We start from the raw sequence: 19,762 nt of genomic DNA, 5'->3' as shown, positions 1-19,762 counted from the left end.
GAAATGGAAAGTGAGCACTATATTTAGGGACGGAGGGAGTAGTAAGAGAAATGGAGGCAAAAAAAAAAAAAAAGAGAGAGAAACTAAGAGACTAGGTAATTAAACCGCACATAGTTTTAAATCTCTCAATGGCATTTATATGCCCGATCCCAACACATAAAACATTGAAGCCTAATTTCAAAAGATGGGAAAAAGAATTGTGTGAGAAACAATTTGATAATAGGGGGCATGCAGGTACAAAACCAATATCCCTGGTTTTCACCTTACCACTTTGATCTATGAAAATTAAACAATTCTTTGTACTAGTACATAAAAACTTGTTTATGCAGAAGCGTAATTGAAGATAGAGTGATTGATGTGGTAAATGAATGTAAGAAAAAAGGTGGATAAATGGAATAACGTGAAAGTGTACAAAACTTCCAAAGAAGGACAAACAAGAGAAAGTGTTAAGAACATTCAAAACAGTAGGTTATTTGTGTGTGTGACACAGAAAACATCATATCCGCAACAGGGCCATAGGCCTTCAAATCTTGCCTTGACAGTAACCCACACATATAAAGGAATTTAAAGGCTACGCACATGTTTATAAGGGGGTGTGAAGCCTTCTTTCTGTAAGCATTAATAATCCAGTCTTATCACCACCTGTAAATTTGGAGAGAAGACAATCAAGAAATAGTACCTGCACTAGAAAGTCTAGAGACTTCAGCTTCAGCATTACTCTTAAAATTCTCTTTACTTCCATGCACATATTGGTTGAGTCGATCTTTTAATTTTTCTGCAAGTTTCTCTTCCCTTTCCTTTTGAATTACCTATTATAATCACAAGTTGTGGGCAAATTGAAATTTTTTAAACTAAACTGGTAACATAAACAAACCCGCTACAATTATCCATCATCAATGCTAAAAACAATATGGCAATCACAATCAAAGCAAGATCGCCTAACTAATAACATCAGAGGCTATATCATTAATATATGTTCTAACAAAGATGTAAGAACAACTATAATTTAGATGGAACTTCACCAGAATCAGGCCCTATCCTACTGTAACCCAATTTAATTAGAAAGAAAATCTTATCTGAATCCAAAATACAAATAGTTATATGTTTAATCTAATTTAAAAGATCCGACTCTGAGTATGAGTCACAATTTAAATCGTGCATACTCCAACTCAATTCCAACAAATAAAAAGTGTATGCGGATGATTTAAATAACACTCCAGAAATTCTTTTGTCTTAAAATTTCTAGCTTGACTAATTAGAACAAATTAATGATCAATAAAAGTTTCTCGCTTAAATTATGAAGCTGGGCTAGAGTTGTAACATAAATAACATTTTTTTCAAAAGATAACACAATTTGAGGAAAAAAAAAACAAACGATTTGGATCGAAATGAGAGTTGGGCCGGATGTCGAATGTGAGAGGACCCAACCTCACCCAAGTCGTATCAGAGTTTCTATTATTCAATCAAAATCGGACAAAATCCAATCTGAATTTGACCCGTTAACAATTCTTACAAATATAATGCTTCCCCTATTTTTAATAAGTGCAACATTTGGACCTTTACGATTGTCAATGCACATCTTTGACCACTAATATCTCTAATTATTGGTTTGAAAAGCCCCACACGACTATATCTTTCCTAAATTAAAACTTACAAAAGATGGCCGGCACTTGTATCAATAGTGTAAAAATCTAAATGTTACACTTGCTAAAAAAAGGAATGAAGTATAAAGAATTAGGCTTCCAAAATCATTAAAGGTATTAAAATGAAATACTCTCTCCATTTCGTAATAATCGCAACATTTTTCTTGTTCATCCGTTTCATAATAATCGCAACACTTCCTTATTTAAAAGGACCCACTGCTATTTTATTATTTCTCTCTCCTACCAACCCTACTTACAGAACTTTTTTCTTTTATCTAACCAAGTAACAATCAAAGATAGGAAAAATGAAAAGAATAATTCCATCTTTGCTCCATCTTCCGAAAACAATTCCACCTTCAATTTATAATTCCAGAACAATCCCACCTTTAACCCCCATTTTCTTTTAATGAACCTTGACCTGTTGGTAACCAGTTTTCTTAGGTTGCTTGCCAAATGTCAATGTCTAATTGGTCTATTTTATTAAAAAATACAACAAAATAATTTATCCCTGCAAAGTCCCAACCCCATCCTAACAGCCAACTCCTTCCCTACCCCGGCCCCGCCCTCCCCACCAACACCCATGTCTTTCCCTTCCTCGCAGCCTTAGCTTAGCCCATCCACACACCCATCTTCCACTTCCCCAGCATCCTCACCCCTACCTACACACCTATCACCGCCAACCAACCATACATCCACCGTCGCAACCCTATCACAACTACCATAATCACCACCAATAACAATCACCAACTCGCCATAACCACCACCCCACCATAACCCACCACACCATTACAATTTTTCTCTCTTTCTCTAACATTTTCTTCTTCTTTTCCTTTTTTTAATGCTTTGAATATCTGATCTATGGATTTGTTCACCATTCACCATATTCAACCCCAAAAAAGTTTGTTGTTGCTGCTTTAAATCTCTGATTTTTGGCTCTTTTCCTTACTTTTTCTTTTCAATTAAGATTTGTGGGTATGTGGGATTATGTTGTTGTCGGTGGCGCAGTTGATTAGACTGAGGAACCTGCCATGAAAGCAGGAGGGGAAAAGGAAGGGGAAGGTGGGTGGGTGGTGGTGTTGTTGGGGTGTTCGGCCCGTTACGACAGGGGGTGATGTTGTTGGGGTGTTAGATGAAGGTGATGGGGAGGCGGCAGAGGGAGAGGGTGGTGGTGTTGTTGGCGGCAATTTTGGGGTTGTGGTTATGGTGTTGGCTGTAGAAGTGGGTGGGGAAGGTGGAGGATTGGGACTTAAGAAAAAAGAAAAAGAAATTTACCTGTTTAACAGGTTGTAAATAATTTAGCCTCTTAAAAGAAAATAAGGGTCAAAGATGGGATTGTTTAGGAATATATTGAAGGTGGGATTGTTTTTGGAAGACCGGGTAAAGGTGAGATTTTTATTTCCATTTTTCCTTAAAGATATCCCCACTAACTACTCATTATATTATAGAATTCCTTCTATAGTCTCCACCCTATATTTTTCCTAAAACTTTGTGCCCTGCCTCACTATTGTGATTATTACTACGGAAAGAGTACTTTAGAAGAGAGTAGTAAATATTCATTGTCTTCTTAAAACAAAAAAAATTTTTATGGTTATGGTTCTACTTCAAATGAAATAAAGTTTTGGGAGCATAAGTTGATTCTAAGAAAATTAGCTTCCACACAAAGTTCATTTTTGAAAAAATAACCAAAGGGCAAGTTAAATATTGACACTAACATAACATGTCAAACAAAGACCTTTTGATTTTACATTTTAAAAGCACGAAAATACAAAAACAATATTTGTTTTTAAATAGAGCATAACTAAAGACCTTATTGATTACACCCTTATCTCCATCAACCGAACCTTTCCAACTCATTATGGTTGTTTAGACATTTCCATCTTAAAAACTCCGTGCCTAAAGGGTTCCAAATCATACAAATAAATAGTAAAAGAATTCTTATTTTTTTTTTTAAAAAAAAACATTTCGGTTCATAAGACACTAAATGCATAGTGGCTTCCTGATGAATTGATATCCTCAACAAATTCAAAATCGTGATATTCAAAGGCAATGCTCCAACCCCCTTCATGTTTCAACTATAACAACATTTTTGCCATTTTCAAGAAATTCTAGTCTATTGAAAGCGTAGGAAATTAACATATGTTACACAAATGATATCAAGATTTTTTTTAAAATAAAAATAATTCAGCACAGCCACGTATAGAAAGACTTAAACAAAAACACAGAACACACACATAGAAAGAATAGATTACACAGAATGTGAATGATACCTTCATCCTTTCTTGGAGCTTTCTAGTATCCAACTCTTCTCCATCGGTGAAGAAGTCCATTGAAGCCATCGATGCCATGGCAGGCTGGCCTATGTATTCTTCAAAAAGCTCACTTCCAAAAAGCATGGCAAAGATTGCTGCGGGATCTATAATTCCTTCACTGGAGTTGAGAATAAATATTATATCAGATACTAAGAAAAACAAAAATTATCAAGAGACACAGCGTATTTCAGTTTCAAATAGAAATAAGTCATAAGAGCGGAAAGTTAATTGTGTTGGACACAGTGACAGACTTTCCCGGGGAAACCACCATATAAGCAACAAAGAATATTAGATCACAGAATTACTTTCCAACCAGAATGGTTCATCATCCCTATCCAACCATAATAAAGAAAAAATAGCAAATTATGATCTCCAAAGAACAATAATCCACCTTCCTCTTCTTTCTATAAAAGCTATTATAATTAATTTACAGGTACCCTTTTTTAACCTATATGTAGGATGAGTATCATAACAAATTATTCAACATGTTTCTAACCCAAACCCAAAAAGTGCACAATAGTTTATTCCAAAGAATTAGTCGTCCGAGTACTCGGTAATGAACACCCCTAGTCAGTTTCAACAGATTTTATTCCCAAATTTCCTAAATCCCAATTGGAGACCAAAAACGTAATACCTAGAGACCGATGATCGGTCCGGCCAATATTGGTCTAGGATCGGACCGGACCGGATCCAAACAGAGTCTGTTCCAAACTTCTTAACATAAACTTTACTTCAACCGGATAGACTCCATGTAAATGATACTTCCTCCGTTATTAATTTAGATGACTAACGGTCCTAAAAAGGAAATGTCACAATATTTGACCTATACAATTACCAACCTCCTTCCCATCCAAATGAAGTATTCTCTATATAATCGGGCCAACTCTAAACCACCATCCCCATAACCCAAAATCATCGGTCATCTTACCGAGCCACCACCAACACTACTGAACCACCATCGAGCCACCACCAACCTTACTGAACCACTACCGAGTCACAACCAACCTTACTGAACCACCACCAAAACAACCACCGTAAACCTCAAAACCACCACCCTAAACCTCGATACCACCACCCTAAACCTCAAAACCACCACCGAGCCACTCTTTCCTTGCCGAATCACCGCCATGGAACTTGAAACCACCACCGAACAACCCTTTCCTTAATCTTCTTTCAACAATTCAAGCCCAATTTTATGGTTAGACAAGGGTGGTGGTGGTTTGAATGAAGGTGGTGGGTTGCGACTGGTTAGATGTCGTGAAATGAGAACAATGGGTGGTGGTTAATTGGTGGGACGAGGAGGTATTGGTGTCGGTGGTGGACTGGTGGTGGTTTGTAGAGTTGAGAAATTGGTGTTGGCGGTGGACCGGCGGTGGGTGTGGCGAGTGGTATAATGGGTTATTTCTTTTGTTGGTTTTATTACTTATTTAATGTACTTTATTAATAAACAATGGTTAAATGTACCCAATACACACACTCTCTCCTCTTCCTTAAAAAGCATGCCCCAAGCTATGGGTCATCTAAATAGAAACGGAGGAAGTATAACTTACTACATATATACGAAATTACCTATTCTAACGAGAATAATAATAATCGCAACATACAATAAAGGGAATAAAGATTTATTATAAAACTATTCCAATTTACTTTGCCAGCAACATTTTATCCAAAAAAAAAAAAAAAAAAAAAAAAAAAAAAAAAAAAAACCTTTAGCGGCAACAATAACCCTGGCACTAACAATTTGCTTGATTTTTTAAATTTTATGATGAAGATGGAGGATACAAGTTAAGCAACTATGGAGAAGAATTAAATAATATAGTGAATATAGGGTTTTTAAATTTTAATTCAATGCTAGTTGTCAAACACTAGTCATATACAAATATGACTTTTTCTTTCCCTAGGTTAATTTTATTACTAGCTCCATTTTTTTTATGTGCAACAAATGAATTTTTTATGTCTCACATAAAATACCCCTTTGCTGCAAATAAACAAAAACAGAGGTAGCATTTAATGCTAGGGTCAGACTAGTCAGAATAGTAATTATATCACCAAGCAAAGTTTGGGAAGTTGGGTCTCGTCAGGTCCAGACTGAAATTGGCGGTCCTAAATGGGCAACGGTCAGTGATGGTGGTGATGGAACGATTTTTGAAGTATGATATGTTCGTTTAAGCATGCACCTAATGCATGTCCTACAGAGAAAGCAAGCAAAACTATTTATAGGTAACATGATCAGGTATTTTGGGCTACGTAAGGACATCATTGTAGAGATCTAAGACACCAAATTCACTGATTTGTTTAACATGTTTTTGATTGCTCTTTATAACATGCTGGGATTTGAGTTGAACTTTACCATGGCATATCATCCACACATAGGCGCAAAAATATTTGAGCCTTATGTGACTGCTTGGCAGAAGAATTGACTTGATCTATTGGATACAATTCAGTTTTGTTATAACCTCCACAAAAGCTCAGCGACGGGAATTACACAACACTTCATGTAAGCTTTTTAAAACCATATCGGGACAATACAGAGGTTATCCACTCCGTCACAAAAAGGAGTCCCCAACCATCCATCCAAAAGCAATTTACTGCAGTAACATAATAATGGGTCCTTTGGACCCAAAGGTTGCCCAATGGTACTCAGTTAATATCATAACCATACCCTGTTGCTACTCATTACGTGATTTTAAAAATCTTAAGTGATACGGCAGATGCACCTTTAGTCTTTCCAGAAAATTCAATTAATAAACTACCGCACCCTTAGTTTAGAATCTCAAAAGAACCGTCATATATAGGAGGTAAGATGGTTGCACATCTTGGTGTTAATTTTCATCCAAATTTAGCGAGTACAACAATAATTTGTCCCTAACACTAAATTTCAAGGGACGCCTTCCCTTGTCAACATACATTATCATTCGATAAGATGCCTTTTCAATATTGTCTCACATCTCCCCATCAAGTTTGTTGCAAGCGATGTGAGACAAGACATCCCACATCCACACTTAGCTTTACGACCTCATCCACCGTCATAGCTTTCCTTTCCAACCCATTGATAGCTCAAAGCGACTCATTCCCGAGCATTTATAGAGGTTATAGCAAAATTGCGATGTATCTAACATTCGTTTCATATTATTTGCAACTTTGGAATATTCTATATCTCACAAATAATACCACAAAGTTGCATATAATATGAAACGGGGGTAGTAGTCAAAGCAAATTCTATTGCGACGCAGCACATTTTGCCTCAATATTCTTTGAGCCATTCACCCATCAATGCGTTGATAGGTTTGTTTGTGGATGGTTTGCCATGGAAAACTTAAATTCAGATCCTAACATGCGATGCGATGCTGATAGTTTATAGCATGCGATGCGTTTCGTGATCAACGCATCAATTTCGTTACCGAATCACCGTAAGCGTTTCCGCGATCGCGATCGAAACCGTATTTTCAAACCATGTTTGTAGGGGACCACATATTGCTAGGACTAGGAATTGTAAATAGCGATGGTGAGGCTCCGCAAGAAAGGGATGATAATGATGTATCACTAAATATGAGCATCATATTCTGAATGTTATAAACGAGGATCACATGAAACTGGTCAATGATGAACTACAGGGTGACAGTGAACGGCAAAGAGCCAAAGATATGTTTGTCTGGATATCCATAATTCCATCAAGGGGGAGTTAGCCTTATAATTCAACCACCAAGTCACATGATCAAAATCTACCGCAGTAAACTTGTCCTGCATCGTCAAGGATGATCCCGTCAAAATGGGATCGTAGAAGAGAAAAGTCGATTTTTTAGCCGTAAAAATGGAAGACTATGAGTCATAAGTTTTTCACTAAAGCAACGGTTGTGGTTGTGGTGTTGTATTTGGGTGGTTACTACTATGTCAAAAACTTCTACGACTAATACTATGCTTATGCAAGTCAAAAAGGGTGTGATACGGGGTGAGCCTACCATTGTGGCTCCGCTAGTCGAAGTGAAAAAAGGATGAAATTTTTTAAGTGGCCGATAAGACATTGATGTTCTATTTAAGGAGTTTGAGGGCTTCATTACCACGATTGCGAAAGGTGGACCATGCTATTTAATTAGAACTTGGTACAAGGCATATGGGGCCATCAAGCTAAACTTCTCAAACAATTGAATGTGTTGTCGGTTACAATTTAGAAATCTAAGGCTCTCTATAGTGCTAAAAATTTGTTTAAAAGAAGGTGGTTCCTCAGAAGCCCGAGATTATCGTGCAATAAATAATATCACGGTGAAAAACAAGTACTCAATTCCAAGGACGGATGATGTGCTTGATAGGCTGTTAAGGGCTACTTATTTCATAAAGCTAGACTTTCAAGTTAGAATCAAAGAGGGCAATTAGCCAATAAGCCCAAAACAACATGCTTTACACATTATGAATTCCTTATCCGGTCGTTTAGGCTAACCACTTCCCTAGCAAAGTTCCATAATTTGATGAATAATGTGCTTTACACATATATTTATATATAAAAAAAAAAAAGTAAAAAGAAAAAAAAAGGCGTAGTGTATCTCGACAACATTGTAATTTATTCAACAGTTTAAAATAAATCATGTAAAATACATGCACTTCTAGTTTTTGAGAAGTTAAGAAAGTGTAATTATTTGTAAATAAAAAAACATAAAAAATAAAAAAAGATAAAATGTGAATTTGCAAAAAATGGAAATTATGTTCCTTGGTCACAAACATTTCAAAACAACATATAATTCTTTTAGTTGAATTGAAGTTCGGAGTTGAATGATGGAATTCAAATTCTAATTCTTTGTTTGGGAAACATGAGAATTTAAAACACAACCTTTGTTCAAATTATTTGCAATAATGTGACATTCACCAACATCTAGGTAAAATTTGTTTGTACCATGGAGAGAGAAATAAAGTTACATGTGATGAAGAGAGAGAGAGAAAGAAAAAAGACAAGTAAAAAAGGAAAGAAAACATTTGTTGCAAATAATTTGTAATATCCAACAATGGTAAATGTTGCATATAAATTGAAATGAAGGTAATGTATAATTTTAAATTCAAATAATTTTTGGTAATCAATAATGCTGTCCTAATAATGCTCGTTCTATTTCAATTAAATTGGAAAAGATGATAATAATAATAAAAAAAAAAAATTATAAAAAAAAGGTACTAAAATTCGCTTAAATAGACCAAAATAGACATTTCTTTACCAATTGATTAAGAAATCACATAAATTAAGAGCAATAAATTTGAAGATTAGTGAAATAAAATCAGCGAATTTAAGTTAATAGAGGCTTACTTAAAATATTAAAGCGATTTCGATACCGATATTTAAGATTGAAAAACAAATGAGAGAAAAATCTCAATTTCTCATACATTTGAATAAATCAAATTGAAAAGAAAAATGATAAAGATTAAAAAACTAACATACCCCTTTGTTAATTCTTTTCTTTTCTTTTCTTTATTTCTATCTTTAGTTAATTAATTTTTTAATATGGAGTAACGTTAATAACCAACAAATCCATTAATATAGATAAGAGAAATATTTCACCAATTATTAGGTTCCCTTAGAATATTACCTGCTAAAAAAATTCATGCATGAAAATAAAAGGCGTAGGCAGAGTAAGAACAATGCAACTGATCATCAAAATGAAGAAAGATTAAAGACACTAACGCAGAAATTCCAGACTTTCCGTATGCATCATAAGCTTGGCGTTGTGTTGGGTCACTCAATACCTGGTAAGCCTCTCCCAAAACCTGAATAAACAAATTAAAACTTATCAACAGTCTATGTCCAAATTAATTACACATTTTGTTACTAATAAAGAAGCAATTATATTGTAGAAAACATATACTTCCTCCGTTTCTTTTTGGTTGCACCACTTTCCTAAAACGGAAGTTTCTAATTAGTTGCGGGTTTCTAATTAGTTGCATCACTTTCCTTTTTAGTTAATAAACTCTCTTTATCTCTGTCCTATCAAATGGGTCTAATTTTTTTTAATCTCTCTATCTCTCACCTCCAAAATTCACTTAGGAGTCCGCAATTTACAAAGTGATGCAACTAAAAAAAATGGAGGAAGTATATGTTTTTTTATTTGAACTTCATTGCTTCCTTACAGCACTTTAGTGTATACATTATACATTTAGCTTTTGTAGTAGATAGTTATTTACTTGCACTCTATGAAGAGGTCTAAATTTACATGGCTTTTGATCTTGTTTGATACTAAAACCTATAGCTTAATCACACCCTTATGTATCAACATACATTATACAACGCACATTACACAGCACACATTATTACTTGGACCAAGGTACAGAATCAAGTCTAATACACAACTATAATTTGTTAAGATCCAACAATTTTGAACAAAAATTTTTTAGGATTTGGACATAGGTGCGGAAACATGACATGTATCAAAATCAAAATTGCTAACTTCCACATATACCAACATTCAAAATTTCAAATTATAAATTATAATGCATGTGTGTACAAGTACAAAGCCCAAAGTGAACAAGTAATTTATGGCTCTTGATAGAAGAAAAATGAAATATATTAGATTAACACTCTCTAACAAAAAGAGGGCTAAGGACAAAATAAAATAATATCCCGAAGTTATCATAAAGCAATATCTCTACAATATCAAAAAATCAAGAACCAAGAACCAACCCATACATTATACACTCAAAAATCCTACTTCCAAGGGCACCACCAAATTGCCAACGGAACGATCTTCCATATTTCAGCAACCAGACCTTTCTTTTACCAAGGTACAATAACATATTTCGCACACGAAGACTGCATTCCAAATAAACCTAATGATAAATGAAAAAGAGAAAAAAAAAAAACTCATGGATATATGAGTGCATATTGATTGACAAATTCTTCCTCCTTAAGACATAAATGACCCAAAAGATTTAAAAAGCTTAAAAGACAATAAAAGTAAAGAATAAAATTAAGCAATATGGCTTTACGGCACTAGCGTTTTAGGTAGCAGTTAGAGGCTGGACAAAGTCATAATATTGCTTTGAGACATTAATAAGTCTTTGGAAAGGTTATGGTTGTAGTAGTGAGTGGTGGTTGAGAATCACTATAAGTGTCATACTTTTCACTATCGATGCAAATGCAATTCTACCAAGTTTTTCGTTCTTTTCTTCTAATTTATCCTTTTATGGTTCCTTCTTTCATAGATAAGATATTCTTCACAACTTGCCTCTCTAAATGATACTCCCTCCGTCCCCAATTGTTCTTCCCATTTGGTATTTTGACACTATTCATATGATGGGAGAATCTTCTAAATTACTCTTAATATATGAGACATAACATAGTCATGTCGGGTCTTATTTTATTCGTCTTAATGAATAGTTTATTAATATTCAATTGTTATATTTTTTTACTAATGAGCAACTAACGATATTTATGGTCAAAATCTTGCATTGGCAAACGTGCACAGTTAAAAATGGGAAAAACATTTGGGGACAGAGGGAGTACATGTTAAAATTTTTAACTTGACCAAACTCATACGGAATCAAAGGAATACAAGCAGCTTTCACGAATAATTTGTTTTTCCCTTTATATTGATAGTTTTCCTTTCTTATTCTATTATTTAGTTTTTAATTGTCCTAAAGATAATAGATTGTTTTATTATGTTAAATAATATATTACGTATAATAAATTTGCCTAAATTGTATATATCTTTGCTGGAAATGGCTACACATAAAGACTAATATAAAAAGTGAAATGAAATTTTTGCTAGGATAAAATGACACATCATATTCATATATTATACGGGGTAACTTTTTGTAATGAGTTTTATTTCATACCCCCGTCACTCAATTCCTGGATCCAGGGGCCAAGTGATCAATAGCTAGGGTCCTTCCAATTGAATTAGGGACATGGGATATAGGATTTCTCTCTCTTCTAGAATTAAAGTCCCATAGCATTTTTATTTTAATTAAATGAACTTAGACATTACTATTGATGCTTTACAATATAAGGCGTAAGAAGTAGCCTAGGAAAAAGCACATAGACGCGCCTTTTCAAAGTATTTAAGCCTGCAAGAGCTAAGGCGCCTATGGCATGCTTTTTGAAAAAGAGTCTAGAAATCAATGAACGAAGAACAGCTAATGAAGAATCAGTCAAAATGATAAGATTTGAATATTAATCTCATCGATATTGATATTAAACTAAGACCCTGGCAGTATAACACTTCCTCCGTTCACTACTGGTTGCACTAATTCATATTTAACGTTGTTTTACTCACTCGTTTGACCATTAGTTAAAAGTCACAAAAAGTTGATATTTAAAATTATACATTGTGGTGACTCTAAAAAGAAATCAATAGTCTACTTTTTTTCTTATATATTAATAAGATTTCACAATCAAGATTATTCAAGTTTAACCTTCAAAAGGAGATGCAACTTAATGAAGAGAGGAAGTACTAAATTGTTATTAATTCGTAATAAAAAGATGCATAGAATTTGATCATAATTAAATTAGTCAAATTGTAATTAACTTTCCAATTACATTTAAAATCTTATACGTCTTTTACAATTCCTACCAATTCCTTTATCACATGAACTATAAATCACTACTTTGATAGCGTAAAAGCTATGTTTATGCCAAAAATCGCCCAAAGAGCGACGAAAGGTTGGAATCGGGCATATATATATATAGGGGAAGGCTCTCGTGAGAACCCCTCCTTTATGTGAGAACTCTTCTTATATGAGAACTCTTCTTATGTGAGAACACTTTTTATATTCTAAATTTTTACTCGTATGTTCTAAATTTTAAATCTGATGTTCTAAACTTTTCCTCGAGTGTTCTAAATCAAATCAGATGCTCTAAATTAGTACTCACATGTTCTAAACCATAAATTAGTTAAGTTAGATGTTATAAATTTTAAATGACTTGTTCCAAAATTTAACTTATATGTTCTAATTTTTAAAACGTATGTTCTAAGATTTTTAGCTATATGTTCTAGATTTGAAAGCATATGTTCCAATTTTTACTCGTATGTTATAAATTTTTACTCACATTTTCTATATTTTATACCAAGTGTTCTAAATTTTTATTCACATGTTCTGAATTTTAAATCAGATGTTCTAAATTTTACTCATATGTTCTAAATTTCATAAAGCAGATTTTCTAAATTTTTACTCACATGTTCTAATTCTTAAATCAGATGTTATAAATTATTACTCATACAGATGTTCTAAATTATTACTCATATGTTCTAAATTTTAATTTGAGTCACATGTTCTAAATCTTTACTCATATGTTCTAATTAGATCAGTTCTCATATAAGTATGAATTCTCACATATGGACCTATTCTCACCGGATCCCTCCCTCCCTCCCTCCCTCCACTACTGACAATTCAGCCACTAGTCCCTTCTTTCGTAACACTTATTCCTCCATTACTCTACTTATTTCGCCTCCTAAAAATCTTTACAAAAAACTTTAGACCTTGCTCCATCATGATCCAATTGCCTCCATCTCGTTGGAAAATACATCTTGTCGCTTGGTGGGCAGTTCCACACTATTAATATTCATCTTTCACTTTCATTGTCAAAGATGTGATAAAGGTCTTGCTGGGCATAGTTGAAGTATAGGCACTTAATCAATCAATCAAAGCCTTAATCCCATACGTGGAGTCGGCTACATGAACCAAAAGTGATTATTCCATATAGTCATCGACAAAAATCTTCGTCCTCCATCCCTTACGATTAACAACCTCCTTCTCATGCAAATCCATATACTTCATATCTTTCCTAACTCCTTCCAACCAAGTCATTTTCGGTTTCCCTCTACCTCGTTTAACCTCTCTATGATCCCACTCTTCGTAGTGGTGCAACCTAGGGTCTCTGTGTTTTACAGGTATGAACCAACGTTGGCAATTTTCCCTTACTTTGTCCGCAATGCCTATGACAACCACTTTCTTGTGAATAACTTCATTTCTAATTCTATTTCTTAGAGTGTTCCCGCACATCCATCTTAACATGCGCATTTCTATAATCTCTATCTTTTTAATATGCTCCTTCTTAGAAGTCCAACAATCTGTGCCATAAAGCAACACTGGTCTTATGGCATAGAATTTCCCTTCAACTGTAAAGGAATGATTCGGTCACATAACACTCCCGTGGCCGCTCTCTATTTAAGCCACCCGACTTAATCCTGTGGACCACGTCTTGATTAATGTCGCTATTCTTCTGCATGATCGACCCAAGATAGTTAAAACACTCGCTCATGGTCAAATCCTTTCCGTCCAAAGTCACTACATCATCATTTATCCCCCTCTACATACCAAAGTGATATATTAAATATGCAGTCTTACACCGACTTAGCTTAAACCCTCTAAATTCCAACCTTTGCCTCCATTGCTCCAATATGGCATTAACCCCATCTTTAGTTTCATTCATCAAAATGATATCATCCACAAACAACATACACCATGGAACCTCATCTTTAATTGGCTTGGTTACTTCATCTAGAACCATTGCAAATAGAAAAAGGCTTCATAATATTTTTAAAATGACGTTAAAAGGAATATTGTGCACCTCTTTGAACGAGCTTTCCTAAATGTTGTACCCCATTTGCCTAATTCCTAACTACACATTTTTCTTGCCTTACCTACACCATTGATATCTGAGTTCTCTCTCTCTCTCTCTCTCTCTCTCTCTCTCTCTCTCTCTCACACACACACACACACACACACAACTAGAGGAGTCAGCTCTTTATGAGGCTTTCAACCTTTTGAGCAAGTATTGTAGATGTGAGGCGCCTTCATGGAAAAAAGGATGATTGCCCTTTCCAATTTCCTCTTTGTTTCTCCTCTATCCTACAATGTTTCATTAGTTTCCAGAACCACACTATGAGTAGTAATTCATACATAATGAGTGATAGTCTAGTTGAAGCCACAACAATCTTAACTCTAATCAATTTGTTCCATATCTTCAACTTCCTTCGTTCCTAAAAGTTTTCCCTATTTTGACTATACATGTTTAGTTCTGTATTACTTTGACCATTCATATCTTTAGTAGCATATTCGTAAAAAAAAAAAAAAAAAAAAAAAAAAAAAAAAACAATTGAATATGAATAGTCTGCTCATTAATACGAATCAATTTTAATTAGAAAATTTAAAGGTAACATGGGAACTTGTGAAAAAAAAAATTTTAAAAAATAAGTCTATAAGATTGACTCCATGAAGACAATACATATAATATTTTCACTAATGCCAAATCACATTACTAAAATAAAATCAAATACTACCACTAGCCACAGGCTTATAGCCAAAACTCAATCAATTATGAAAAATTTCCTAATCTGGTCCAAATTGAAATGTTAACTGCTTGTATTCTTGTCGAAGGTATGATGGTATAAAGACCACGGGCCCATATAATATTTTTCTTGGTAAAAGGATAACAGCTTTAAAATATCATCAGGCTATTCAAATTAGATGTACTTGCCTGAAACTTCTGAGCTGCAAGGGGGTCGTTAGGATTTCTATCTGGATGAACTTGCCGCGCCTACAAGCACCATAGACACATTATTACAAAGAAAAATTAATTTAAAATAAAATAAAGTACAATTTCTCTTGCCTAAGTATTTTAACAATTACAATTTATAATTAGAGCCTGTCATGAAAGGACTTTAGTTTATCTTAATTAATCTAAGGATTTTAGGTGTAAACAAGCAGTGTTAAAAATCCGAAAAAATCTGTTCCTTTACCAATTTGTCAGTCCATTTGGATGAAGAAAAAGAAAAGGACTTCTTACTGAATAGCATTGTGACTTCCTGCTTTCAAGCTGGCATTTATGAATTGTGAGGGTTTTATACAGTTGAAAGCATGCAATTCGTTTGGAGCATCATTTCTCCCACTCAGCTTTTTATAATTTACAGATACAAATTGGCTCATGAGTAAGCCTCTAATGCTTAGATTTAGGTATAAATGTGGCAACCGCCATTCTTTCGTGATTCATTCGGATCATCACTCTCCCTCTATCTCTCTCCCATGATTCAAAAGAAGCCAGGTCATGTTCAGTTAGGTACCCAAATTATTACAAGCCTTTCTTACACCCTCATCACAAATACAATATGCTCAGTTCTTAGTCCGAAACGATACGATATCAAACAGCCGAACAATTATTATGATTTCAATGACATTGCATGAGTTATAAAGAAATAATGCTAACATACATAAATGAAACACATAATCAATGAAATCAACCTTACATTAATTAACCTAAATCAGAAACCTTCGACTTAGGGTAAAACAAAATAGAGGCAAATCAAAATCAAAATCAAAATCAAAATCAAAATCAAAATCAAAAACAAAAGCAAGCAAAAGTGATTGACGATTAAATCGAGAATTGTTAAAAATTACCTTATTGTAATAGGCTTTCTTAATCTGGGCTTCAGTAGCAGTAGGGCTAACCTCAAGAACATCATAAAATTCAGTCTCCTTCACCATGCTTTTTCAATTCTAAGATAATTTGATCAATACACTAACTTCAATCAGATTTATCAGCAACAACTAATTTTGGGGTTTTCTGAGTATAATTGAATTCAGCTGAAACTAAAACTGCTTTTTCTCTCTCCTCTTTTATTTTTCCCGAAAGATGTGATCGATTGATCGTTCGTTGAGTTCAGAGGCTTAGGATAGATACGAAACAGTTTGTTCTTTGTTGCCACCACATTTTTATTATTTGCCCAAGTCTCTCTCGTTCTCTTCCTCCTTAAGGCCTTATTACACTCTTTTTACTTGTCTGTCTCATACGAATGATACTCTATATACGCGATGCAGGTTTGACCCTTCTTTTTTTTCAAAGATTAGTTATTGGAGAAATAAAAAAAAAATAAAAAAAAAAACGAGGTTGTGTGTAGCGCTAAAGATGGCAATTTTAAATAAAAATCTGGTAACTCGCTCCACACATTTTAAATAAATGGATGAAAATCCGACTTAAATAGATGGAAGGCGGATGATGGATGAAGCAAGGGAATGGATCAAGTCAAATTCGAGTAAAGCTTTGAATCATCCGTCACTCAATGCATTGTCCGCTTACTATCTGACCTATCATCCATCCGTTCAACAGTTTAACAATGTGTAGGAGCAAAATAGTTGCATCTCTTAATTTTCTTTGGTTCTTCTCTACCAACTATATTTTCAAACTGTACTATAAAGTGTATATTTGATTACAAGCAATGTTATTAAAATCGCGATTCGGATCGTATAATCGTACAATTTTATGATCCTAATCCACCCAAACGATTTAAAATCGTTGGTAGAATCGCTCTCCGGTATAATCACTCATAGAATTGGTGGAATCGGATTGATTTCACGAATTTACACCGATTCTAACGATTTCAATCCTACAAACAATCTTTTCCGAAACCCATAACTTTTGATTGCGAAGTCGAAATGGGCTTATAATATATCATTGGAAAGCTCTTGAGGTCTAATTTCTAATACAATTGGTCATAGTGTCATACCCATATCATTTATATATTTTGTGTTATAGCCTAAAGTGTGTTAGGGTGTCATAGTTGAGCCTAACTTCAGCCAATGACTCATATATTATTCAATAATAAATCATAATTAAGCTTATGAAACATCAACTTAAAGAAATTTTAAAATTCTATCGAACCATTTAAATTTTTGGGCAAAAGAATATATTCATGAGTCTTATACACTCTACTTTGGGCATATAAAAAACTCTTTTATAACATGAGTTTGTTGTAGTTAGTTGTAGCTATCTCGTGGAAATGAACTAACTTGATACTTAGTATTCTATTATCAATGGATTTTTTTTATTAGTAGAAACAACTTTAGGAGTCAACAACATTAATTTTTTTTTATAATTTGTCAATAATTGTCTCGTACTCTCGTGATTAATAATATGTACCGATATTCTGACTTTATAGTGTACTATTTGAGCTATGTGTTTGCGAAATTACTTCTAAAACTATTTTATGTTAGTAAAGCGGGTGTTTGACAATTGACTTTTTGCCTAGATTTTGGCTTTTGGCTTTTTAGTTTGGTTAAACAGCCAAAAAATATGTTTGGTAGTTGGCTTTTAATTGGCTTTTAAGCTGGTTTTTCCGCTAAAAATCAAAAGCTAATAGGAGTTGCTTTTTCTATTGCCTTTTGGCTTGTTGGCCCACTTTATCTCTAATAAACAGCTAACAACCATTAATAACTATACCAAACATTTTTGTAAACAGCCGGCTTAAACAACTAACTTAAAAAGCCAATCCATACAACTAATACTTCCAGCTAGTCAAACAAGCCAACAACCAACAGCCAACCGCCGATTACAAATTATAATAAAAACTAGAACAATACGAAATTAAACTGTTGCGACTACTTTTGCTAGTCTATGTGCTTCTTCTACCCTTACTCTTTTTTCCTTACGGACAATGCACCAATTAAACCCTTTAACTCTTTCCTTAATCTCGTTTATTGTCCAAGCTACAGTCTTATCAATGACATTCTCCTTCTGTGGTAGTTCTACCAAATTTGCATCATCCGTTATAAAGATCATACTAGTAAAACCTCCCTATGAACACCATTTATAGCATTGAGACAAGCCATAGTTTCTGCTTGAAGAGAAAATCAGAGTTTGCCATCCCACAACAGACAATGTTTGTATTGTCGATATCATGTTATGAACAACATATATTATTATCATTCTCGTTGCTTGAAAATTATGTATAATCATTAATTACATTTTGAAGCCCAATTTTTCAATTTTGTAGAATCGTACGATTGTACGATTCGATTCTACCCCACTCACCGATCCAAGGTAAAATCCCGATTTTGATAATTATGATAAGTAATCTAAAATTAATCAAATATATGAAGGAAAAATTCACAAGAATAATACAAACTTTAGGTGACCCTCTCTAAACAAGATAAACATTTAATTATTCATAAGCAAGATAAATTTGGATATGTGTTTTCTTTAAACAATACACAACCTGTACATGACCTGTAATATAGGTTACTATAGATTATATGTATAAATAATTAATAATCTTTCATAATATTTTACTTGATCCCGGGGGTTTGTGGGGAGTTGGGGATGGTGGCTAGGCGGTGCTATAATACCCCGTATTTTTGAAACGTATTTTCTAATTAATTAATTAGTATTTCTAAAAAGGGTATTTTAGTAATTTCTGTTACTATTTAAATTTTGGAGCTAAAATGATATTTGAATTTTGGCGCCAAAAACATTTTAAAACTTAATTATTATTTTCGGATTTTTGGATAAGGTTTATTATCCATTTATTTTATTTTAAAAATGGATTATATATATATATTGGATATTTTAATCAAGCAAAAAAACTATATTTTCCTATTTATTTTAAAAGGGCTGAATTTTCCTAATGATTTAGCTAGGATTTTCGGATATTCTTAGTGAAGCAAAACTGATTTTCTTAGTTAAATTAATTAGTGGTTAATTGGTATTTTTCTAATTAATTATTTTCTACAAAATATATTATTTACACAATCATTTTTAATCCCTAAAATCTAGCAAAATAATTCCTAAGATCTAATCAAGAGGGCTGAAAATATGAGCTTAGGAAAGCTAAAAAATTTTGGCCACATTGGGTGATTTTTGAGCAATTTATTTTGGTAGTTTTGTATTTTTAATTTTCTTCCTTTATTCTTATTATTTTCCTAATTCTTATTTCCCATCTCATAAAGATTTGATCATCTTATTTATTTAGTTGAAACCACACTTGATTATTCCCTAAGCAAAGACACTTACCATTTAATATTTCATGACTACACACTTACCTTATTTTCTTATTCCTTAATCAC

At 33.6% G+C, this 19,762-nt stretch overlaps 1 protein-coding gene across 3 annotated transcripts in view; it reads right to left on the bottom strand.

Annotated features, from left to right (window-relative positions):
* Window positions 1-16,714, bottom strand: part of LOC110699104 (chaperone protein dnaJ 10-like) — a 41,917-nt gene extending 25,203 nt beyond the window's left edge. Inside the window, exons 1-5 of one of the 3 annotated variants that reach the window (XM_021876593.1) lie at window positions 16,322-16,714; window positions 15,405-15,464; window positions 9,615-9,697; window positions 3,911-4,070; window positions 680-809 (exon numbers count right to left, since the gene is read on the bottom strand). In XM_021876593.1, coding sequence (XP_021732285.1) covers window positions 680-809; window positions 3,911-4,070; window positions 9,615-9,697; window positions 15,405-15,464; window positions 16,322-16,408 — 520 coding nt within the window. In that variant the 5' untranslated portion in view covers window positions 16,409-16,714. The remainder of the gene's footprint in view (window positions 1-679; window positions 810-3,910; window positions 4,071-9,614; window positions 9,698-15,404; window positions 15,465-16,321) is intronic. The other 2 variants (XM_021876591.1, XM_021876592.1) reach the window with 2 other exon arrangements.
* Between the last annotated feature and the right edge of the window lie 3,048 nt (window positions 16,715-19,762).

This window comes from Chenopodium quinoa, unplaced genomic scaffold (assembly GCF_001683475.1).
Source record: "Chenopodium quinoa cultivar QQ74 unplaced genomic scaffold, ASM168347v1, whole genome shotgun sequence".
NCBI lineage: Eukaryota > Viridiplantae > Streptophyta > Magnoliopsida > Caryophyllales > Amaranthaceae > Chenopodium > Chenopodium quinoa.
The sequence above is the reverse complement of the archived record's forward strand: the minus strand, read 5'-3'. Positions and strand labels throughout refer to the sequence as shown.